The following is a 26,278-nucleotide window of genomic DNA, read 5'->3' on the forward strand; positions in this document are numbered from 1 at the left end:
GTGGCTGAAAATATCCGCCTGTGCTTTAGTTTTCATTCCTAAATAAACAGTTTATCCTGAGCTTTGTCATGTGTAATGTTTAGTTATGCAAAGCTGATATATATCTTAACAGCACAGCGTTCAGACTGCTCTAAATTGCTGTGATGTCATATAGAGGTGATATCCCTAATATGGTCATCTCAGGTGCACAGGTGCAGTTTATGAGGGGCAGCCAATCAGGGAAAAATACTTCAATGGAGAGAAAACAGCTTGTTTGAGACGGTGGATGAATGGAGGTATAAATAAGGATCTTTAAAAATTTACTTAAAATCGCAGCTACTCTTATTAAAGAACATGAAACTGGAATGAGCAGATTCCCTTTAAGTTAGGCAAAAGAAAACTAGAGTCACAGGACAATTTGTAAAAAGGAAAAGGTAATTTTTAAGGATTCGCTTTATAAGCACATTAAAGTTTATGTGGTCACAAAAGAATGCTGTGTTCTGGCTCTAAGATTTTGTTTGTGGGTGTAGCCTTCTCGCTCCAGCTGATAAAAAGCCAAACATACATATACACTCCCAGGGCAGCTACAATAACAGCGGGTAGAACAGAAACGCTCCGGCTCTCTAATGCATTAGAGATAAATAGGGATTTCCTGTGTAACAGCATTCTTTACATGTGCGTATCTAGAATATGGTTTTATAAGAGAGAGAGAGAAAAAAATATGTTTACTGAGGAGGAAATGAAACTTATTGAGTGTAAAACACAGGCGCAGGTTGCATCTTGTGCTGCTTTTTGCTTTTTCAAGTAGAGTTAAACATTTCTTTAACATTACTGATTCAGTTAAAACCACAACAGAAGAGGCTAAAAATGCATCTCTCTTTGTGGGATTACTGTAATTAATTTATCAAAGAGACAAACTGATTTACTTAACATCTAAAACCGTATTAGTGTGAGAAGGGAGGTCTTTTTATAAAAAATATTTTTTCCCCTTTTGACTTCGGGGAAAAAGGAAGACAAACAATAAAAGGAAATTTGTGTAGCTCCAACCAACGATAACAAATAGGAGTAGTTGATAAAGTAAAAATGTGGCTCTCATACAGTAAATGAGAACAAATGAGCATATTGATGCCAATGCTTGTTAATCATTACCAGCTGATAATGGACAGTCATGTATCTGAGAACAAGCATGATGATTTATGGAGTACATGCATAATTTAGTGGTTACTTCAGGATGTATTTCTGTCATTGCTGACTGACGTCTCAAGTAGTTTACTGTTCCCAGTAACTCATTAACACCATGCATGTTAAAACACAGATTTGTAACTAGAGCCAATAACAACGTCTGGATGAATTCCCTGCTTGTGTCCTCAGGGTTACTAGTTTTCCTGCAAACTGAGCTAGATTGAAAGCGCTCCTCCGGGGTGAATTTTCGACCCCGCTCGTTGGGTAGACGTGTTTCAAAATACATTGAAGCTCTATTAAAAATAAAAACAAACTTATTAAATTATTTAAAATAAATAATTTATTTTTGTTTTAATCCTATAAAACAAATGCAGCATCACCAAGTACAGCAGTGATGTCACCAACTCTGAGTATGGAACAGTTTTTATCATCCAACCGAGGAAAGAAAAAACACCTTAAAGAAGCATAATCTCACGTTTCAAGGTGCTTTATATTGTAAGGTAAAGACCTACAATATTAGAGTACCAGACGATCCCCTGTGAGCAGCATTTGGTGACAGCTATAACTATTAGTAACTCTAGGAACCACAAGCAAGCCTGCAGTCTGAGAGCCAAGTATGTGGTACTACAAGATGTTTAAGATACGAAGAAGCCTTATCACTCAGGACTTTTTATGTGATCAAGATTCTAGATTCAGTTCTGTATTTATCAGGGAGCCGATGAAGACAAGCTAACATGGAAGAAATACGAGCCCTCTTTGTAGTTCCTGTCAGTACTCTCGCTGCAGCCTTTCAGTTCTTCTGAAGGCTTTTCAGGGAGCTTTTAGGTGATAATTAATTACAATATTCCTGCCTGAAAGTAACAAATGCGTGAACTGTTTTTTCAGCGTGATTCTGAGACAGGACGTTTCTACATTAAGCAATAATGAGCTGAAAGAAAGCAGTCAAACGCATTTGGTTAATGTGTGCACTGAAGGACATATCCTGGTTAAAAAAAGGCTCCTCACAGTGTTAGTGCAGGTCAGGTAATACCATCCAGAGTTGGTATCTGGTTAAACATTTTAGAAACAAATACAAATATAACCTCAGTTTTGTCTTATGAGTTTCTCCTTCCTCTTCTTCTTCACTCTATGTGTGACAACTTAAATTTAACTGTAATGCGTTTCACTGGAAAGCAGCCATGAAGGGACTCTCATAAGTCAAACTAGTGGGGAAATCCCTTACAGTGCCAACAGGTTGTAATATAATTTTGCTAGTTGGAGCCACTGATAGCTTTTAACATGAAGTATATATAGAAGGTAGAACTGCTTAGATCAAACAGTCCATATTTAACTTTATGGCATGAAATATAGAGACGATGGAGAAAATTAATTCAACTTCCTTTAGTAACATCTCTGACTGAACCTGTGACAGGACACACATCTTCCATCACATTGTTTTCAAACTCAGCAACTTGTAAATAAAATTTACTAAAGTGTTGAAGTGGAACTGAGTGAAACAGAGGAAAGCACATCAGAGCACAGTAGGTATATCAGTGTGTAAATCCAGACTGACTTAAGAGTGGAGAAAGAGCGGGGATTTCCTTTAATCCTCGCTGCAGCGGCTCATTAGCATTAATCACCACAGATATATCATGTGTAACGTGGCTTTTGATTACCTGGATCCAAGGCGGCAGGCTGGCAGTGGTTGACAGGACTCGCCTCGACAGGCTGGGAACGAGCCAACCTGTGGAAAAACGCAATCAATCCAGTCAGGCTGATCAATAAAATTATCCAAGGGATCTAATCAAACGGCAAACAGAAGTCAATTCACTCAATCAATCGGCACAACAGCGACCGCTTTCAGCTTCAGAATTAGAAACAGGAGTGTTGGAAGGCGGGTGTATGTAGTGATACCGATGAAAGGATTCTCCTAAAGGTATGAAATGGGATTAGTGGTTAGACGAGAGAGCTGGCAAAGTGCTGCGGAAGACCTCATATTTCTCCTGCTCTCTGACCGCCGCCCTCGCTCTTGCTCCCGCAAGTAAACAGTATAACATGCCATTCGTCTGCAAAAATCAATCAGCGCCCCAGGAAAGCAATTTCTGCCCTAAAAAAGCCACAGTTTCAATTAACGGGTTTGAGTGACACAGAGAAAGAAAAACCTTCAGGGTTACTCTGAAGAAACATGTACTGATTTTTTATTTTTTATCTTTTTTGGCTTTCAGGTAAAGGACAGAAACCAAAAACCCACAAATGATACCATTTTTCTGACCACAATGAAATTAAACCAATAACAGCGGTCTTCGGGTTACAGAGACATGCAGCCAGTGTTTCACTTTTAGCTGCAAATGAACTGTTTTCCAACACTTGAAAAACATGTTCAGGAGCAGGTTTAATGAGTGAGGAATAGGCATACAAGGAGAAAATGGAGGCCGCCAGATCAGTTTGATAAATGAGGGTAGGAAAACCTTCATAGTTTCCTTTTGGAGCACTTTGAAATACAGCAAAACGTAGCCAAGTCTTGTCTTTTTTTAAATATAGGTTGTGCATAATTCCTATAATAGACACTGTATCTATTAGTTAACTATTAGGGGGAAGGAGGACTCTCGGCCATCTGAATATTAGCATAAAATGTCCCCCAAAAATACTAGCGCACGTCTTCAAAACATAGACTGTATATCAAAGATGGGCACGGCTACTGATATCATAGCGATTGTCTAGTTGTCCCACCTTTTGAACCAGACTTCATGAGTGTGCAAATCCCCCCCTCCCCAAAAATAAATCACACCCTGCTTCACCATACTTCTGCACCCTAATCTGGACTATAACATAAGAATGTAACTCCATGTGGTATTTCTATTTGAAAGTAGTCGTAGAGGGTGATAGATCAACTAAGAAATAGGGTCATTTTCTTGGAAACTTCCATGCAAACAGATGAGTCACCCATTAAAAGAATGTAAAACGCAGATACTGTGCCTGTCTTTGAGACAAAGTCTAAAGTCAGTTTTACTTTCAGTTTGTTTAATGTTGTGCTTCTTACTGTTTCTCTGGCTGGACCACTGCTATCTTCTTCTGCTTCTGGCCTGCAGAACGAATCAATGAGACTTTGTGTTAAGCTGTCACTGCGTGGCAAATTTACATTTGTGTATATTTGTGTGTGTACGTACAGACAGGTTTGATTGGAGGGGTCAGAGGGTAAGCGTTGGCCTCGCACCAGCCGACAGGGAAGATGTCCATGGACTCGACATCCACGATGCACTCTGACAGAGGCTTCGGCACACCTGGAGATGGGCAGACAGCGGAGGGAAAGCAGGGGTGAGGGAACTGTCACACATATACAAACTGCTGTTTTTTTCTCTACCCCATCTTCACTCTGGGACACAGCAGGAGTCCCTGACACTTAATCCTCACTGCACTCACACACTCACACACAAATGTATGTACCTTCCAGTCGGAGCCACAGCAGGCGTCCTCTGACCTGTGTGACCTGAGCCACACACACCTCAGCCGGTCGGTGAGGGTTCACTGCCTCCAGCCACATGTCCTTGGCAAAGTCTCTGCTCTGCCATGTCTGAACGCACACACACGAGGGGAGGAGAGAGAGGGCTTATTTTACATTCAGAGCAGGGATCTAACCTGAGGTAACCTGAAGCCAGGTTCAGATTACAAGACCTTCAAACTGATTTAACCCTTATTTTCCACTTGAAGGACTTCAAACAAGGTGCTGTAACAGGGATTTTGTAGGCTCATTGCATGTAACACAGTGTCAGATGGGTCTAATAAGTTCCTGTTTACAATATGTGTCTCACTGTAGAGTGTCAACTTTTATGTAAAACTGAAAAAGAATAAAACACTGATAAAACGCAGCTCATTCTTTGAGTGTTTCTGCTGTTTTCACAGTGTACTAACATAAATAAATATTCAAAAACAAGTTTTAAAAGTGATATAAATGGGAAAGAATTGAAAGTACAGAATGTTTTGCATGCATCATCCAAATGCAAATATAGTTTTGTCTGTGTTGCTGGTGTCATTTTTGCTTTTTAAACTTCACCAGAACAGAATAAAGTGGCAGACACTGCTCTCGATCATTTCATGCATTTTCTGCCTGGTGCTCATTGGTGCAAGCTTCTTCTGTTCCCAAACGTTGTCGTGTGATTGGGACAGTGGGACATAGTGGGGGTAAAGACAATTACAGCAGTGAAAGTGCAGGCAATGGCTTTGCACTTCAGATCGCAACTTACAAGAAGTGTTAAAAACCTCTGAGCTTGTTGGGACAGTGGGATTTAAAGCAGATGACACTTGAATAAAACCATAAAGCAGCACCAATTGTGTCTCTGCTGCTACTATGCTATCCTGAAGTGTTGTGTTGTTTCGGTCTTCAATTTGGTTTTAAAATGTTTGCAGGAACCCTACTGAAAAGCAGCTTCCTCTGTACTAAACACGCTCCCATCAAAACATAGGCTGAAACATCAGGAGTGTCCCAGTTTACATCTCTTCACCCCATGCTTACATCAGGAAAGCAGGCGTCAGGAGCTGCTTCTGTCCCGCTCTGCTTCAGGTAGTCAGCCCAGTCAAAGTCCTGGCCCTCGTAGGCCCGAGGCCTCTCCAGACCCACGCCGTTCTTCATACACCACTGCACAGGCAGGATGCCAGGCGAGTTGGCATGACATACCACAAAGTGTGGCTTGGCTTCAGCAGAGAGGTCATCCAACATCACCTGGAAGTAGAACTCATTGTAGACCTGAAGAGTAAACAGAGGGAGAGCATTTAATCTCTTCCTAACACAATGATTTCAACACACGTGTAAAAGAGATTATAGATGATAAATTTACTCTCTATCTTTTAAATGCTTAGACAGAGCAAATTAAAAGAAAAAAGATTTCAAGTATGAAGGCATCCTTGGTAATGTACAATTATTCTTGTGCCACACTAGTCTGCCAGTGTTTTAAGCCGCTGGATCTACCCTGTGAAACAATAAAGGCCAACTAATTATAAAATTTAAAATCATAACATTGAGCACAGTATGTCCTATATAAGCTGCTTTCCTTTCCCCCTGCACGATGCTTTTCTTTGTGTTTAGTAAATTAGGAAGAAATGTGTTCATCATGGAACAATTTAATAAAATACATAAAAAAACGGTATTACATAGTTAGAATAATGTGCAAATTGTAGTTTTACTGTTTAAAAATCAATTAATATTTTTAATTAATGTGTAAAAAGGAAGAAAAAACCCAAATTCATGTCTAAGAAACGTTCCAGTTGATTCCAGTGGTGCAGAGGAAGGCCTCGTCCATGGAAAAACATTTAAAAAATCCAATGCTTCACTAATAACAGAAGCTGACGAATGCTCCGTTTTGTTTTTTTTTAGATAAGCCATTGTTCTCAGAGCCTTTCTGTGTGACTCACCTTTGTGACAGAAACAGGGCAGATCTGGAGCTGCTCCCATGGAGAAACCATCTCCAGCTTCATACCCATCTTGAAGGAGTGCTTGGGCAGGTCTACATGGTCCTGACACAGTAAAGTCAAGATTTTTAGACAAATGTGCTCCACTTTTGATCACACACACACACACACACACACACACACACACACACACACACACACACACACACACACACACACACACACACATACACACACACACAAGTCCATGTAGGTCATTCAGACCCAGCTGGGTGGCCCTATAATGAATGAAGCACTCTGCGAGGCTTAATTCATGCTGCTGGCGATCATTATGATGAATTAAATATAATTTTTTGCCTCGCACATTGTTTTACTAGCACCATGACACCTTTTTTTTTTACATTCAATTTGGTGTTGATAAGGTTGTGTTTCCTGTATTTCTTTGTTTTTTTTACCTTCTCTATTCCAACTGACTCAAAGTGTAATCAGTACATCCTGTATCACACGGTACTTTCTTGGTTTCACAAGAAAACACACTCAGACCTTCTTTGAAGGGTGTGTTTTCTGTTGTATGTGATGACACACAATAAACTGTATTATGTAAGAAGGTTTTAGGTAATGCTGTGACTTTTTGCCTTTACTACGCTTATTCACTGAAAGTGAGCAGGCTTCTATTTATTCCAGCCTTTCCGGTTGGTAGGACCGTGTCATGTGGGCTGCTTTGGTAATTTAAATCTCTTATTTCTAAGATTTTTCTTTCACACTTTTACTCATCTGTTATGTCCGTATTGGATTCATTTCAGTTTCTGCACCCTCTTACTTGTGCAGAGCTCTATCAAAACCTAACATTAGCTGCAGTCATCTGTGTCTATGCAGCAGGTGCTCAAGCACAGCATTAGGAGGACGTCATCCAACACAAAATCATTCCAGCTACACTCATAAACAGAGGAATGCAAAGAATCTTCCCTGTTAATAAATTAGACTTCCTTTCTGCATTGACTCATATTAAAAGCACAGTTTAACACTAAAGCTCTTGACCTTGAATAAGTTGGATTGGTTTGATCATAATTTGTTCTGGCTTTTCATCTTGAAAGTAAATTATTCCTTAAATATTTTTGTGAATGGAGATGGAAAATATTCAAATGATGTGGTGGAAAGAAGAGAGTTCAGCTGCTGCAGTTCCAATTAATCCACCCGTCCTTCTACTAAATGCTTTATTCGGTGCAGGGGGGGTCAGCTGAACATGAAAATGTTAAAGTTCCACAGATTTTTAATAACAGTTGAATAAATGGATGACTGAATACACAATTATTGAGATTTAATTGGCTTTCAAGGGCATGTCTTTTTTCCTGTAATTGGTACCAAGTAAGAAAACTTCCTGGAGATGTAAAATGAAGAGTTCCTATTCTTTCCTTATATCATAAATTAGCCATAGTTCACCTTGACCTGATCTTACTGCAGGTCACGGAGACTCACCTTGAACACCTCCAGAGGTAATGGATTCTTCTGTCCATCGAGCTGAGCATCCTCTAGAGCCTGCTGCCAGTCGGAGGTGCTCTTCGTAGACCTGAGCTCTGCGCGACAGACATGAGATTCTTTTTTTCTTAATTCAACAACTTTTTTCTTCAATTTAAAAACACAGACACACAAAGTCAACCGTTTGACAACAGTTATAGACTTTGTCTTTACAAAAAACGTATAAACTGTTTGATGATTTAAATATTAAACGTTTAAGGATTAACTTGTCTCCTAATTTCCGAGCAGGTGGTTGAACATTTAAACCCAGCATACCGCCTTGTCAGCATGAACCTTTACATCTTATGTTTTAAATAGCTTTAGGTAGTTCAAGCCCATTTTCTAAAGACATTTTATGAAGCAAAGTATTAACCAAGACAATAACAAGGACACACAGCATAGATAATATAATAATTTGTGATGAGAAGAAATGCCCCAAAACAAAAAACAAAACAAAAACAATGAGTATAATTAATTGGTATCTGGAAGTTATAATTTACTTGTAGATAAAAATGTAAAAGGTGAAAAAGTGCAAACTTATTAGACTCTCACCTGTTGGCGGTTCTAAGGTCAGGCAGTTTTCCTGGGCCCAGCCGAGGGGCCGGAGCCTGACGTCCAGATAGAACAGCCATGTGTCATGATCGTGGTACTCTTCAGAGAGGCCAGCATACCGCAGGCGGAGCCTCCCTCCAACGTTCTGGATGACTCGTACAGGCCAGTAAAGGTAAGGGTCTAAAAGGTCCTGAAGCTCCAACACCGATCCGTCGACAATCAGATCAACCGTGTTCTTGCCTCGTAGAGGCTAAAGGGGATGGACAGAGAAGAGTTTTCACTTATTAAATAAAATGAAAATAAAACACACTGGTCACAGAGATGCTATAAAGGCTAGCTTAATGATCAAATTAAACCTCAGTGGAAGGAGTTTGTGTGTTATCCTTAGATTAAGATGAGAAAAAAGGAGAGAGGTATCTAAACAGGATGTTGAGCTTGAAAACGAAACAGTTTTAGGTTTAGATGATCACACCGGCATCCAGACCTGCTAATTATCCTGCTCTCACAGATGTCAAGAAGTACAACAAGAACTTGTTATTGAGTGTTAATTAGGATACAAATCTCAAAACTTGCCAAAACACTTTAATTTACCTGCTTTGACAAAGTGTTAGAGAGGGTGCAAGTTTTTTTTTTAAGTGTTTCTATTGAATTGAATGGAATGAAATGCTTTGCTTTTATGTTGCTGGGAGGTGCATTCACTTTGCTTTCTTCAGCTCAAGACAATAATTTGAGATTTTGGGAAATCTATTTAGACCTCACATAAAAATGATGTATGCTGATTAATATGTCAGATCATGTCTTGGAAAACGTGGTGGGTGGGGAGGTTTTAGGTTGTTTTTTTTTAACTTGATGGAGATAAACAAATAAACACAATCAGCTAATTAAGTAGCCGACTTTCGATGATTTTAACTAAATGTCCGTGTACATGTGCACATAAAGAAAGAAAACCCTCATATGTAGAAAGAGCTTAAATTTTCTCTCGTCTGCAGTAATGCTGCCATCACTCCAGAAATACCTGCAAATTTTATTGAACATCTTGAATTATTAATGGCTTCTCCCCAATCTTTTACACTTGCAAAGCAGGATCTAGCAGGATCTGAACTTATGTTCCTATGTTTGGCCTCTGCTTTATATCAGTCTTGCAGGTGCAGAATGCAAACATGCTCCACACTCTCACAGCTGATTTCTATTCTGTCACAAAACATAATCAACCGTTATTTTCATTTTAAACTTCATATTTTTACTCTTGGACTCCACCAGTTGCTTCTTATGATTCAGAGAGCAAAATAATCCTTATTTAACTATCTCTGTATCTCTATTTTATCTCCAATCTCCACCTGCCTTTAAGCCTGTTCTTTCATCTGAGTTTGACTTTTAAACTAAAGATTTGTACAGAAAGGTGGGTAGGGCCTGAAATAACCATATTAGGGATCATTACATTTTTACTTAAATTTGGGAAAAAAATTTAAATTGTAGAAAGTATAGGGTTAGGGTTAGTGTGTCATTGTGCTTCTCTTGTGTGTCATTGTCTGTAAACACACACTCACCCCTTCCAGTAGGTTGGCTGGTGCCGTTCTGGCACCCGTCAGGTCCTGAATAAGGAACTCTGTCCAGTCGCTGTGTTTCTCCTTGATGGCTGCAAAGAAACACAAACAAAAAGCCAACACTGAGAAAGCATGCACACAACTGTGCGATGGAAAGTGAGCACAAGGTGTGTTCTTGTATAGTGTTTAATTATTAAATGTGTGCAGAGCACCGTTAGATGTAGCAACCAGAGAACAGCATGCAGAGGAAGTGCATGCATACACTTGCAAATGCAAATGTTTCTGCTAATTCAGGTGTTTCAAGGCATAAAGCAGATGTGCAATATGTCACTAGGATGTTTGTGTGTTTGACTGATTTCAATAGTTATGCAAAACGAGTGACACGAATATGTTTTTCTGCCTGGAAATGTCTCAAAAACTTCAATAGCCTCAATGTTTCTTAAGTCTGTCATGTGCAAAAGAGAAGTAAAGAAGACACCACATTTCATAAGCATTTGCAAAAATAAGCGCATAAAAATGAAAGACACTGACTAATGGCATACTCAGTGGTGTCGTTTCTGTAATAATGTGCAAAACAAGAGCTGCAAATCTGAGCAGAATAAATATAAATCTTTTAGTTCTGGCTCTTCATGGTGCTAAATGAGTATTTCTCTACAAAGAAATGGGAACATTTCTCTGTAGAGAAATACCCCCCCCCCAAAAAAAAAAACAAAAAACAAAAAAACCCAAACTGGTTTTGTCCAAGATTTTACATACGACAGTTCACCAGGATGCTCGTAGCTTCCTCTGTGAGCAGCAGAATGATGCACGAAGTCAAACTGACTGTAAAGACTGAGGTCCCGCTGCCACAAGTTTGTTTCAGGTTTAATACCACAAATAAAAGTGGGACAAATCAGATCTCTAAGTGCAAGATTCAGAGTGTCTTTGAAAAAAAAAAAAGGAGCACAAATACACTAAAACCCTGGAAAAAAACCAAAAACAACAAAAATGTCAGTTGTAGTATTAGTTAGCATTTAAAGTTCTGGTTTTGATGAGTCAAACTGAAATTAGACTTGAACCATCAAAATCAGATAGGGGAACTACATGTTACTTAACTCAAAGTGGTGATGAATACAGCCGTCATTAGTCTGTGTTATGCACATAACTAGCATGGCACTGTTTTGAACTGTCTGGGTGCAAAAATGTGGATGGTTTCCATTTAATTGTGGAAAAAAAACTAAGGCAATCCAACACAAAACCTTGCAACAAAGACTATCTGGATATAGAAACTGGTTTGGGAAGGTTTCGATTATGCTTTCACATGATTATTTGTTTAAAATTGTGACATAAATTCAAGCTCAATATCACAACCTTTAACAAGGTTTTGGATGTAAAGCTAGGCTGCTGTATTAGACTGAATTAACTTTAACTGTGTGTACCTAATAAATTGGCTAAGCATAGCAAGAGAATAATACAGGTAATGTCAGTCATACACAGTCTTGAAAAGACTTTCATGAGTATGGCAAATCAAATCAAATCAAATGTACCTACAGAGCAGATTTAAATTGTTGCCTAGATTTTTTTTGACTAAGCTAACAAAGCTGACTTTTAAGAAAACATGCAAGATTGATTATATAATTAAAACCATTTAATTAAAACAATAAAACTCTCAAATGCAAACAAAAAATAATAATAAAAAACCCCAAATGTTTTAAGGTAGTTCATAAATGTGTAGCTGGAATGAAAACACTGGTGATAAAAGGTGTTTTTATTCCAGTGCTATGGAACAAAAGCCCCAATGCAGCTTACCCACTGACGTCAATTGAGGTACACAGTATACATTGTTGATTTCTAGGAAAACCTGTGTCACAGTAACAGAAGAGTAGTTCTGTACTGTACGCATTCAGAGGACAACCACTGCCTGGCTTCACAGACATAATAAAAAGTTCTTATAACCTTTTTCCCCGTTTTGCTTGCGTCCATTAGTACCTTACAGCAACTGCAGGAAATATACAAAGGATTTCAGAAAACCTGAGTATAGTCAGTTGCAGTCATCTAGTCTAGAAGATTTTAATGTAGTAATACCAGCGTCTATACCCTCAGGAAAGAGGATGTACCGGGAAAAAAGAAACAACCTTTTACCACTGAACTGATTTGTTTATCAAATGTCAGTTGAAATGACACTGGGCAGCATGTGTATGACTGTTGATTATTGACTGCCCTAAGCTGATAGTTATATTCAAGGTTGTTTGTCATATTTAGTTCTCTGTAATTGAGTAATTAAAGGATTAATTTGCCTTCTGGGTCACATTTCTTTTCTATCCATCTCCTTACTTTCTACTGGAATCATTATGTGTAACTATCCTCTCAAAAGATGACCCCATATCTGTGAACAGCAGTTCTTTCTTGCCTTTTCCTAAAGAGAAAAAAAAATTCTTTCAAAAATGCAGAGGACCTAAATAGCAACTGAAAGATTAAATTAACTGTTTGGCTAATTGGAAGGAAAGGATGAGCCTGAAACATAAAAAACACAAATGAGGTCCATTTCAAATATGGATGCCAGTTTTGTGTAATCATGTCCACCTTCAATCAAAGACTGACTTATGTCAGATCTAAGAGGAGACAATAAAGACTGTTTTCCTTCAATAAAATGTCCAAAAACACATAACTAAATATTTATTTTGCAAGTTTTTATTAATGCAAAGTAGGTTGTGTTTAATTAGATACTATACATTTGCAGTTTTTGACATTAAAACTATTTGTCTTAATGTAAATAATCCTCCCTAGAGGTTTCATGGTGGCATCCATTCAAAGACCGTTCAAAGATTTCCCTTTGTAACATTCTTTGACTCCAATCTCAACAAAACAACAATTTTAAACTGGGCTTTTTATAATGTTCTGATGTTTGGTCTTGAAAAACATGCAAATTAGTATATATTTAAATTGATTTTTGGTTATTATACACGCAAAATGGCTTATTTGCATTTTTTTTAAAAAAAACCTTGATGCACACTATGTTTACTCAAGTTATTAAAAAGCACAAGTTTGTTATTTTTGCACTGCCAGCTTAAGAACTGCTTCTTTAACGTCGACCTGAAAGTAGATGTGCTTGCTTTAAAACAATGGTTAACACATTAGAGGTGAATCCCCACAACGTTTCCGCAATAAAAATAGATCTGTGCCTGCACAGCATGTCTTCTATCAGCACACACAAATGCATACACTGATAGATGAATACACCACACTGACCAGAGCTTCAAAACCATGCTAACAAGCCAAGTTAAAATAAATTTGCATGGGAACTTGTGGCTTTCATATGCTTCCTGCTTCCCATAGTGGAACAGTGTTATATAATGCCTGCTTTGCTTTTCATTTGCTTTTGAGTCTTGATTAAAAAACAACAACTTCCTTTTTCCCAAAATACAGAGCTTCCATTCAAATGAATTTTATGGATACATTTTTAATGTTTTTCCCGTTAGTCACTTACAGAAATAAAAGAAAAAACGCAGACACTTGTTGGAGTTACTGAAACATACCAAATGAGTCATAGTTGCAGAATGACTGCAATGTGCTGTGAGAACTGACATTCCTTGCAGCACTGATTAGCATCAAGCTGAAGTGAAAGAAGAAAAAATTGGTCCATACACTGAAACATGCCACTGCGCATGAAGGAAAATGGGTTGTGAAGTTAGCTTCTGTGGCAGTTCAGTGAAAGCATTGTTGCTGAATCATTTTTGTTTCTGTTATATCCAGGTTTTGTATCACCTCTGTCTTGTTATTCCTAAGTCAACATCAGCAGGAGAGTTTTAGACACAGTAGTTAAAGTTTGTTGGGGGCTTTTTTCCAGCAAAGAAAAACTTGGAGTCATGGTAAAAATAAAGTACACTCTCTGTCAGGTCAAAGGTTTTACTTATTAGGACACAATAAAAACAAAATCTGCGTCTTAAAATGAGGTAAATACAAGCTATGACCTGTAAGAATGAAACCAAACATGACATATTACAGTGCTGTTCTTTATTTCTCAAAAATAAAGCCAAAATGCAGAAGCAATGTGTGAAAACTCGCTGCACCCCATGATTTAGCAGTTTGTAGAGAGACTTTAAGCAGCAGTTACTTGAAGTAACTGCTTTCTGTATGACTATCGGTCTCTCGCATCTTTGTTCAGGACTTTTGACCAACTCTTCTTTAAAACACTGTTTCAGGTTTGCAGGCATTTGTTTGTGCACAGCTCTCTTTTGATCCCGCCACTACATTTCAATCAGGTTGAGGTCTGGACTTTGATTTGGTCATTTCAGCACTCTGCTTCTTCTCATTTTGAGTCATTCTGTTCTAAATTCACTGCTGTGCTGGGGATCATTGGATCAGTGATCAAGAAGTGCAAACACAAAATTACCATCAGAATCATGAAGCGTACACACTGCTCTATTTTATTTTTACCACTGTATCTATGCTAGTAAATCAGAGTCATTCTGAGACAACAGGCATGTGTGATCTGCATACCACCAACCCCCTAATTCTCTATACAACATAATTACCCCTGAGTCTTCAACAAAAAGAAGCAAACAGGTGGGGGACCTACACACATTTATTTAAAAGTAAAGATTTTCAGCATCTGTTGGATAGAAATTAGAGTTTAAGTGATGACCTCCAACAGTTTTATGTGCAATTTATAAATGAATCTTTTGTGATAAGGTGAGACGAGATAACAAACACTGGAATATATTTAAATTAAAAGGGTAAAGTCAACATCTACATATTGTTTTATTTACTTGCAATTTGCTTCTACTACTGAGTAGCAGTAGTAGTGGTAGCATTCATTTTGGAAAAGTGTTTTCTAGCATAGCCAGCCCTTCCTTTATTTGTACATATAGCCAGAGGGACTTCTACATTTGTTTATAAAGTACGACTAAATTTACGTATTAAAATCACTGATTTGCATATGAAACATTTGGATGCATGATTTAGGCTTGTGTTTCTAGAGAGCCATCGTCCTGCCGCACAACCCAATTCTGATCAAGCTTTACCGGTCAGACAGGTGGTCTCTAATACTTTGCTAAACAGAGGTTTTCATGGTTGATTCAGTGACTGCGAGGTGCCAACGTCCTGTGGCTACACAACAAGCCAAAATCATCACCCTTCCACCACCGTGCTGACAGCTGCTATGAGGAGATTTCACTGATGTGCTACACTTGGTTTCCACCAAACGTAACCCTGAACATCTTATGTCTTTACTTTGGTCTCATGTGTTATGGTTTTGTCGAGATCTAACTAGACTTCTTGTTTTGTTTTGTTTTAGAGAGAAGACACTTTCTCCTGACAGCCCTTGCAAACAAGCCATACTTGTTCAGCATTTTTCTGAACTTTAACATTTAACATGATGGCGTAGGCCTCTTGAGCTTGAGATGTTGCTCTTAGGTTTATTAGTGTTTTCTCTGAGCATTGCACGGCCTGACCTTGGGGTGAATTTGCTGAGATGACCAGTCCTGGGAAGCTTGGGAACCCTCTTGAATGTTTTCCACTTGTGAATAATCTTTCTGACTGCAGAATGATGGAATTCAAATTGTTTAGAAATAGCCTTACATCTGTTCCCAGGCTGATGGGCAGTTGCTTCACTAAGATTATTGCTGCTGTCTTTCCTTCTTGGCGATATGTTAACACAAATCTGAAAGCTCCAGACCAGCAAAACTTCGGCTTTAATAGAGATGCTCACATCTGCTGATGATCCATTAATCAAGTCAATCAAGTTTGATTAGCAGAGCATAGCTGATTCCTACCCTCTTAATTTCAATGGAAGCAGTAAAGGTGGACTGGGTTTTTTACATACTGCTTCTGCATTTCAGTTAAATTTCTGTTAAATAAATAATTATACAGTGTAAAATATCATGTTTTGTAGTTCATCTAAGACTGTACCTACCTAGTTTTAAGACCTGCTAAGCACCTGGATGCTTGTATTATGTCCTGAAAGGTAAAGCCTAGAATTTAAACTATGACTGTATGTTCAAACTTTATCTTTCTGAAGGTACTTTAAGTAAGAACTAAACAGTTAGTTAATCCAGAAACATTACAAAAAACAAAAACAGAGACATGCTACACTCTTTTCCCCAAATAGCCAATCATTTCCTGCACACAGGTAAATCAGAAAAAAAAATGGGCCAATTACATCGTTTCACTGATTCACACAATTAAGATTCAAAACCGTTACAGCGATGTGGTGGTAGATATCGTAAACAGGTAGGTGAGCGTCCTTATTGTTTTTCTTCTACCACTCCATCCACTGCTCGGTGCTCCAGAGGGATGAGTCAGAGTTGTTGATCGTCACAGCAATTTCAACTAACAAGTAAGTGAAATCATAATACTGTAAAAGTCGTGCATGTTTAGTAGAGGTATAATTTGAGGATAAGCTTTCTAAATCTTCTTTCAGAGCGTATTCATCAGATTTGAGTGTTAACTCTTTATATACAGCGTTTGTGCTCAGGTGACCACAAAGTTAAATTGTTTTCAAGTGTTCAGTGAGAAGGGCGCTACAAGTATTTCTAGATATCCAATTCAAACGGCTGCCAAGTGGTAATGTTTGCTTCTGCATGTAATTTAGTTAAACCGAGACTAAATTTTGCCACAGCATTATTTGAAGATTAAGTGAAAAGAACGCTTTTGTATTTGTTCTGTCATGAGTTTGTTCAAGTAACTGAGTTCTTGTTTTTCTGTTTCAGACCCCATGTCTTCTTTTAGTCTCAACTTTCATCTTTTTCACACCTATTAGTTGAGTCAAATTCATGTGAGGATACTCCCCCCCCCCCCCCCCCCCCCCTCCCCCAGGTATAAGTTTCTGGCCAGAAGCCTCTTATGAAGGATTAAAAATGGAGCAATTAAAGTTTCTGATAGGAAGTTGATATGATCACACGACTGCCATGTTCTTAGGAAATTAAATATACTAAGATTTGATCATTTTATTACATTTGCTAATCTTTAAGTCAATTATAAATGCTACCTCGGGTGCCCGGCAACCTTGTAAGTCTACTTAACTTTGGGCTCAGCAGCACACAGAGCATCTAGTGGGAACATTAAGGTGCCATTATGTAAAAAAAAAAAGATCATTTCGGCAAACAAGATGTTCCTTATCTGAAGGACTCAATCTGCATCCTGACTGGGATCATTCATGCAGTCATGAATGATGTCCAGCTTCTGGACCTGTGGAGCGGCATTCTCTGAGTTTGTGCCTTCTAGTGTTTTTTCTGTCGTCATTTTATGTTAAGTTTAGTCTTAAAATAACACATGCCTCCATTTTTAATGTTTGCTTGTTGAAAGCACTTCTGTAGTATTCTTCGGTATCTGATTAATCTCATCATGTCCCGTAGAGGGACAGGAGAGCGTTTCCTCTCTTTTTGTGTTTTACATGCAAAGATTTTATTAAAACAACTTGTTCACAGTTTATACAGCTAAAATTTCCCGTAAACAAGTGAAACAGCAGAGAGTCTGTTTTCAGCTCTTGCAGGCCTGATATTCTCATATTTCTTCTTTTAATTTTTATTGTGTATTTTTGTTTTTTTTAGGTGCAGCTTTTCTTTTACCCTTCACTGTTTTGCTCTGCAGATGTTTACTACAACGGTAGTGTTGTTGATGTAATCAACAGAGTGAGAAGTTGTGGCTTTTAAGACAAGAAAAAAAAAAGTTCACCCATTGCACACATAGATCGAAATGTTCCCACAGACCTTCTCAATATGGGAGAGGACTGTCAATCTGTTATTAACTAAAGTCTAAATCTTTCTTCACTTTCCTCTCATTGAACATTGTGTAGTTCTTTAGAAAAGGCCCTCGTTCAGCCCTCGCTACTGTTTGGAAACGTGCTTCGAACAACAGCGGTTAGCTCCATGAGGGCTCTGAATTTTAAATAGATAATTGACTTGTGAGGCCAAGTCAATAAATCCTCTCCTGGTTTTGCACTCCAGAGGTCCGGCCTGAATCAAATCAACAACCCTGGAACTTTCTGGCAAATGAATCAATGGGTCAGCGCAGGAGGAGCAGCTTCCCTGTGTGTGAACAGTGAACATGTGTGCGGCCTGACGCTCTCTCCTTACCTGCCTAATAATAGTGTTTTCTTTTCTTGCTGCTGCTGGAGGTTTGCAATGACAAACAAAAACACACACACAGCGGCTGAATGCACTCCTCTGTTGATCTCAGGTGGTGCAGAAATAGATAAACTATTTTTACAGATCCTACTGAGATTAGTCATGAAGCCATTTAAAGCTCAGCCGGAGCTGCAGAAGCTGAAAGGTGCAAACTTCACCCTCCTTCGCCCTTAGTCCTCTCTCACCTCCCCCCTTCCACACCCAGCTTGCAGTTTCATTATACTCTAATGCTTTGTATACAAATAATTATTTATTTTTGCTTGCTTTCCATCCCAAAGGCAGCAGACACAGAGAGGTGAAAGCCCGAGTTTCACACAATAATAAGTGCATAATTAACCTTGCGGGAGGAGATCCTCAAAACACACCCCTCCTCCTCCCTCATGCCACTACATATCTCAGCACCAACCCCCTCCTACCCCCTCTCTTTCTCTCCCTTAGAGGCCTAGCTGGCTGAAGTCTCCAAGCAACTATCTAGCTTTAAAAAAAAAAGAAGAAGCAAAAACAAATATGAATATGAAATGTGATATTTGCATCCGCTCATCTCTGTAAACAAACCAGCCTCTGTGCACAGGGCTCATTTAAAAGCTTTACTTTGGCTAATCAATGTTATATTTAAGGAAGAGAGACGGTTTCTGCATTTTCAGCTGCAATCGCAGCAGTGCAACAGATTCTAATCAGAGTTAATGGGAGCAAATTACACGCGATTCCCCCCTCCTGTCCTATCCACTCATTATGCACTGGCATGGAGATGTGCAGCCCTCAAAGCACACGACAATTCAACTTCCAGTGTAACCGACGAGCTCTCCAAACAGGCCATAATGACCACAGCGAATGGGCACACATGAAGTGGCACGCAGCGTAATTTGAGTGTTTATCGAGAGACGTATTGCTGTCGTGCTTGGCCGGCCAGTTTCAGGCGCCATATTGTTAACATTTTTATTGACCTATTCATGGCAGTGGAGGGGATATTAAAGCAATTTGTGTAAATATGATTACCTTAGTGGTAAGCAGTAAGAGCCCCACAGGAGCCAGACACATACAGTAAAGATATGTCCGTGCGCGCGTGTTTGTGTGTTTGTAACTGTGTGCTTCAGTTTTGCTGTAAACTGCTTTTAACACTGTGCTCTAATTCATGAAAAAACACCTAGTCTCAGAGTGCTTATGGAAATGCAGTCTAATCATGCAGAAAGCAAATAAACACAAATTAGCTTTTCTATAATCTATAAGAGAAACACACACAGACACACACACGCGCAACTGTTGTAAGCTTATGCAAATCTGGAGGTTACAGCAGGGAGCCGTGGTGAAGTATCTATCTGACTTCAGCCACCTCGTTTTACAGGAATTTTACTCCTGCTGGATTTCAGTATAAGGCTGGAGTTTGTCAGACATCACAAGATTAGTCATTTATTTCGAGTTAATATGAACCGTGAGAGATGTTTTACTGGTGTGTTCTTTCCAGTCGTACGACATCAAATCATAGCGCTTTTTTTCCCTTGCCAAGCCCAGCCCGTTAAAAATCACTGCCTCCACATCCATTTCAATGTGGGGAAAAAACAAAACGAAAAACAAACTGTTTCATATTTTATTATCATTTCTATAACTGTAGGATAACCTGCAGAACTTCAAGCTGTTTTGAGTATTTGTGATTTAATGCACAGAATTTGTATTTGTTGCTTTTTGTCTGCTCCTCCTGCACTTTTCCTCCCTTCTGCTTCGCTTTTAATTTTCCTTTTTGATTGTTTAAGGGGAAAGATTACATCAAATCACATCCGTATCTAGTGCACTTTGTACAGCTCTTCTAATCTCGTTTTTACCTATCTGGATAAAAGAGTTAGTGGAAAGAAAACCTCAGTAACTGTTTTCTGTTCTTTAAAGTCAAAAAATAAATAAACAAAAATAAAAACATTCAGTTGTAAAAAGTACATTTTTAGGTGTTGAGCTCACAGTGAAGCAAAACAACCAACTGTAAACCATCATCTTCAACTTTCAGAAACTGAAATGTACTATTTGTTACCATTTTGTAAGGTTGTATAGACAAACTGATGATTCAAAAACTTAAAAAGGATCTGTTTTGTTAATCGGTACAATAAACTATTTTGGAATCTTTAATGAAAGTAAAGTATTTTTGAGTGGTAGCAAAGCAAAGCAAACCCAATCAGTCAGCTGTCCTTTGCATTTTTCTCCCCACAATGCAATTGTAAGCTTGAATGCAGCCTCTTACAACACGACAATACAACTGACACAAAGACACATGCACAGCGAGGAAAACAGGTCTATCTCAGAGCGTCATCTCCAGCCGGCTCAGGCAGGAAGCAGTGTGGTGAATTCAATATGCAAATGATCTCCATCAGGATTTGTTCAGCGAGCAGCTACCTTCCCACATGACTAAACTTGTTATGTACAAGGCTTTTTATGTGAATGGATAAATGTATACTCACATAACACATGCGGACACACGAACATGCACATGCACTCACACAGAATTACATACATGCACATGAGACAATGAGTTCACAGGAGCAGCTCGACTGCCTGAACAGGCCTCGTTTTCTCACTCTGACCCCAAAGCTTCAAAAAGAGTGAAACTTTCACATGTGTCTATTGTGGTCTCAATTATACTGTCACTGTCTTTATGCACTAATTTGTCGGCTCACCTGCAGACGTGACAGAAAACAAGTTCTACATTTACCTGTCAAAACGTTGCTTCTGCTTCTCTTGCGATATCCTGCCTTTAAAACTAGCATGAGCCTTTTAATTGGAGCAAAATTTCCAAATGAAATGTGTTTGTTTGTAATTTAGCACGACGCAGCTAATTATAAGCTGATTTTCCAACAGCGGGAGCGGAAGTAGGACATTACAGGCGAAGTGGAAAGAAACAGTTCACCCCTCTTACACTGTCTTTGAGATGACTTTTTTATTTCTAGAAATAAGCAAATTATGGGAGAGAAGTGCTCGCAGCGCTGCACGCTTGTTCGCTGTTCTTTCAAAAAAAAAAAGAAGAAAAGAAGATGCTGATTAAAATAGGCGCTGATTTTAGGAGCACATTAGTTAGCAAAGGAGCATTTCAAGTGAAGGACTGTGTATGTGTACAAGTTTCATGACTGAATAAGCAAGTTTGACAAGGGATTAAGGTGTGTTTGTTAGATGTGGTTTTTCCAAGCAAATCAAATATGTAAATGAACTGGTATTCAGGTTTTTCACAACCTGGAAACAAACTAAGATGAAACAGTTTTCTGAGGGAGTCCTGAATTGTAGAAGTGAGCCTCATGTGGGAAATTTTACAAACGACTGTGCTCCTGCTTAATGTAGGCCAGCAGCACCAGTCAGGCAATCAGGAGGAGTCATTGTGAAACTCTGAAGAGAGCAGAGCAGAAAAAGGAAAATCACAGCCACATTTTAAATCTCATCTTAAAGCTTTTTACGTAAAAGCCTTTCCCTGTGCTCGAACTGTTCTCTGTAATAATGAAACCTTCAAAATGTGCAAATTTAACAGTCTCCTGAGAGGCTGCGTTTCCTGGAGCTATTACTGGTTCAGAGATCTGAAGTAAAATCCCTGCTTCCGTAAGGACTGCTTCACCCAAACTATGCCAGATATCTGCCTGTATCATACTATTCAGACATAACACAAGATCTGTGTTATAAAGGTTAATTGATAACATAAATGAGCCTTTACACACTCTTCATTCTAAATACAAGCATTATCCACGCATTCTGGCACCTCTGAAGATGAATGGAAACATTTTATTTCTAGTTTTATTTATTTAAACGGACGAACTAACCCTTTAAGGCAGTGGGTTTCCAAATGAGGTCTGTAAGACATAGCCAAGGGAAAATAAACCAAATAATCTGCAAATGTGCTGTGATATTTAAAAAGTCCATATCATACATATCTACCAGTGCCTGCAAACAAAGCCACATTATTGTGTGCTTTACTCCCACCCACTTTATCTGTGTGCAAACAGAAGCTCTGATATGACTGTGACACATCATGTCACATGCGTATATAAGCTGAAAAGGTGTAAAATACGTACAGTTCCAGTGGCATCTACAAGTACAAATAGTATGTAAGCATATGCTTAACCTGTGTCAGGATTATGAGGTGATTCCTGGAAAACCTGAAAAAAAACCCCTGTATTTAAAGGGCAGCACTAAGCCACTACAGTGTTACTTAAGAAGAGCGTGCAAAACCATGAAAAGCTTCCAAACTACTATTACAGATCCTGCAGAGAGACCGTTCTGCTCCATGCTTCAATATGCACAGTTTTAAGAAGAATCATGAGTCTGAGTGCATGCTGAGCATTTGTTTGTCTTTTCAGAAAGACATGAACACAAGCTTGCCGTTTCTAAATATAAAACCTGCAGTTAACCTGAGAGGTTAATGCACAAGAAATGCATTACTCATTACTTAAACCACAGCCTGCAGCCTATCTGCATCGAAGAGCAAACACGTTTAAAAAAAAACACACTTTGAAAACTGTAAAGAATAAAAATATTGCTTAAAATTTTTCAAAGAGCGGTCCTCCACTGAGCCCTAATTAATGTATGTGGCATAATAAGCCAACTGACTTCAAACTATCTGAACTATGACAGCAAACCAAAGTGAGCACCTTGCATCAGTGCAAGCAGTTTAGAAAATGGATAATACACACAACAAAATGCAATTCACAAGCAGGAGAGCAAAGATTAAAAGAAGATCAAAAGCCAAAAGTTACACCAAGGATAAATGATAAAAACAACTTGCTTATCAATTTGAAACAGAGCCATGCTAGACTCAACAATACAACACAGCATGACTCGACAGTTAAAAACAAAACAAAAAATACCCTAAAATTTAAAAAAGCTACACTTCACTGAGCAACCTAAGAGCTTTTTTCTCTCTTTTACGAGGCCTACTGTCTTTATTTTAAAAACTGCTGTTCCTGGGTCAATATACACACACACGGCTTGATCCTTTTAGCAGCCATCCTGTAACATGTACAAATAAAGACCTGATGCATAAAAAGCACTTGATATATAAGACTTGATATATATTTTATAACAACTTCCAACCAAATCACAAGCAGAGAAAAAGGCTTCATCCTCACAGCCTTACTCTCGCCCACGCACTTGCATCCATAAAAAGAAAAAAGTAAACACTGAGAAAACAAAGAAAAAGGTGGGGAAGCAGTACTACACCACACCTAAATCCAAGTTCTGAAATTATCCAGTGCATCTGATTATTTTTTTTTACGTTTTACTTCCAAGGCTATATGCTGTATATGCATCCAATCTGGAAAGTCTCAACATGCAACGAGAGCAACTAAAGATATCTTTTAAACTGCATTGTGTTCTTTTTTGATCAAACTTGCTCATCATAAGAAAAAAAAAACATAACATCAGCACTTCAAACTATTGCCTCAAAAAGTTCCCATAGAACTGGTGACACGTATTGATCATATCTGGCAGACACAGCAGTCCTTTAACCTCTGATCTCTCTTCAAACATGCACTAGTGACCTTCTTCTAAATCATTGTTTGTTTGTAGCACGCTGGTGGAGACGGCCTCTTTATCAAAGCATCACACTTCTCACTGAGCAGCTTCGTTTCTGCACTAGTTATCATAAGAGCACAGGCACAAACAGCAGTGTGTGTGTGTGTGTGTGTTTGTGTGTGTGTGTGTGTGTGTGTGCGTGTGTGTGCGTGTGTGTGTGTGACTGCTATCACTCTGCTAAGACACACTCACTCAACATTCAGCTAGAAAGGAGTCACATGCAAGAAGAGGCAAGACATGACAACAGGGCTGTGAGGTCACGCCCTGTACAGAGGTGAAAAGAGGAAGAGGAGGAGGAAGAGGGGGGGGGGGGGGGCACACTGTACATGCAGCTCTGAGGCCTAAGCCTGACCCAGTGTTGATTTCATGTTAGCCACTAGTGAGCCAGGCAGGTGAGTTAGTCAGAGGCTCTGTTAGAGCTGCTTACCTTTTCTTAGGTAAATGTTATCTGAGAAATAAAAACAAACAAAAAAGGAAACAAATAAAACAGGTAACTGTAACACAGGTGAAAGCAGTCAAAAATACACACTTGGCTCTCATACTCCAGCTTACTAAGAATACATACACTTACTCACACACACACACACTCACACACACAAAATGTGCATACTATGATGCAAATCCTTGAAATGAAGCGACAAAGAACTCGTAGGGGTCACACATTGACACTATGTTGCAGAAGATTCTTTGGGGAATATAACACTGACTCCATTACATGATATACGACTCAGTTTGCATCATTTAACATGCAGTGGTGTCAGCCATCCATTATTATTAGAATATATACACACACACACACACACACATAATTATACATGTATAAGCTTTCTGACAGGCAGACAGAGAGCTAGTTAATATCAGTGGTTAGTTATATTATAATTGGAACTGACTTTTTAGTGCAAAACACTTTTTTTTTATTAACACCTGCAAATACTTTCATCAATTTATGATAAAGCAAACATGATGGGTAGAAATTGTGAAATTATTTTAAACCCACAGAATTTAAAAGGTAACCCTGCTTAGTTATAGATGTTTGCATGGCTCTCTTTCTTTCTTTCTTTCTTTCTTTGCTGATACTGACCTCACTTTTTTGTGTCTCTGATGCATTTAAGGTCTGCCTCCAGCAAGGTGCTGGCTTTTGGGATGTGCATGTATCTCCCTCTGGAAATCTGTGCCACACGTGGTTATTCATAATAACCTGCCTGTGTATAGGAAGGATGTCCACAGCTAGCAGACTACACCATCAAACATTGCTGCCATTAGCTGAAATACCAGCTGGTTAAACAGGTTCATCTTCTTTTCATCTTATTAATGCACTACTCCATTGATGTAGAAAATGAGCAGTTGAATTCTGGCTTTGTGTGACATATAATCCCATGACTGACTAATTGTTAGCCACACCAAGCAAACTAATCTGATATTTTGTGTGTGTGACATGTGACAAAGTTGGACACACTTCAGCGACATCTAAGAGGCGCGCACATTACTTGTATGAGCAGTGTCTAATCTGAAATATGACACTGTGTTCAGTTTCGATTGTTTACCTACTTTTAGACTAGTCTGTTGCTCTAATCTTTTCATCCTGCTTTACGCATTATCTATTTATTTATTTATTTATGTATTCCAGAAGGAGGTCAGGGTGGATGGTTGGGAACACACAGATCAGACAATCTGATTTAGAGACCAGAGTTTGACATGGTTCCTTAAGCAAATGACACAATGATTATGAATTTAGCCAAAAAGTATTTAAAAACACAATATTTTTTCTTTTGCCCAATGAATGCTGTAACAACAACAAAAAACAACAACCTGAAAGTAAAAAATGTTGCAAAACTGTTCAGTAAAACCATTTCTTTGACTTGTTCCTGCAGCTAATGCAAATATAGGTCGTGATTTTAAAACAATCATAAAATGGCACAACCACGGCTCACAATTCCTTCAAATCAGTTGCAATTCAAAAAATAGGAAGCAAAAACTGTAAATTTACAACACGCACGCTTCACATCAGATTGAATTCTTAAGACTGAAAAGTTTTAACCGAACGACAGAAAAGTTTTTCCAAATCTTCTGATATTTTGCTTAATTTATTTTTCATTTAAAAAATCGTAATCTTTTATGTAAACTTTGGGAAAAAAAATGTTTTTATATTTATATGTCAGGTTGGATTTTGGGAACTTGTGATGGCTGTTTTTTGTTTTTTTTTTAAACATTGCTGTCAAATACCTGGGGAAACCACGTCACTGATTGATAGCGGAACAATCAGTACTTGCAGATGCTTTCACCTACATCATTTTGCAACTTGAACCACACAAAACGCAGATCTTTTTTTCTTTTTGAATGATTATCCCCTGAGATGCAAATGTGAATCATCACCTTGTGGAAACAGACTTTGTATAAACACTTTCCACAAGAACAGTTTCTGACTGAAAAGGACACATGGAGTCGATGTGAGGGCAAGGACACTAGAGTCAAGTGAAAATGTATCCA

At 38.6% G+C, this 26,278-nt stretch overlaps 1 protein-coding gene across 4 annotated transcripts in view; it reads right to left on the minus strand.

Moving 5' to 3' along the window:
- The window catches only part of sfmbt2 (Scm like with four mbt domains 2), a 59,079-nt gene that overhangs the window by 13,982 nt on the left and 18,819 nt on the right, over positions 1-26,278 (minus strand). For 3 of the 4 annotated variants that reach the window (XM_006780919.3, XM_006780920.3, XM_006780918.3), the window contains exons 5-14: positions 24,219-24,239; positions 10,158-10,246; positions 8,611-8,860; positions 8,020-8,117; positions 6,547-6,648; positions 5,651-5,881; positions 4,585-4,711; positions 4,308-4,421; positions 4,181-4,223; positions 2,817-2,884 (exon numbers count right to left, since the gene is read on the minus strand). In XM_006780919.3, coding sequence (XP_006780982.2) covers positions 2,817-2,884; positions 4,181-4,223; positions 4,308-4,421; positions 4,585-4,711; positions 5,651-5,881; positions 6,547-6,648; positions 8,020-8,117; positions 8,611-8,860; positions 10,158-10,246; positions 24,219-24,239 — 1,143 coding nt within the window. The remainder of the gene's footprint in view (positions 1-2,816; positions 2,885-4,180; positions 4,224-4,307; positions 4,422-4,584; positions 4,712-5,650; positions 5,882-6,546; positions 6,649-8,019; positions 8,118-8,610; positions 8,861-10,157; positions 10,247-24,218; positions 24,240-26,278) is intronic. The other variant, XM_035908965.2, reaches the window with a different exon arrangement.

The sequence above is a fragment of the Neolamprologus brichardi genome, chromosome 17 (assembly GCF_056152115.1).
Source record: "Neolamprologus brichardi isolate AB-2024 chromosome 17, ASM5615211v1, whole genome shotgun sequence".
In the NCBI taxonomy this organism is placed as follows: domain Eukaryota; kingdom Metazoa; phylum Chordata; class Actinopteri; order Cichliformes; family Cichlidae; genus Neolamprologus; species Neolamprologus brichardi.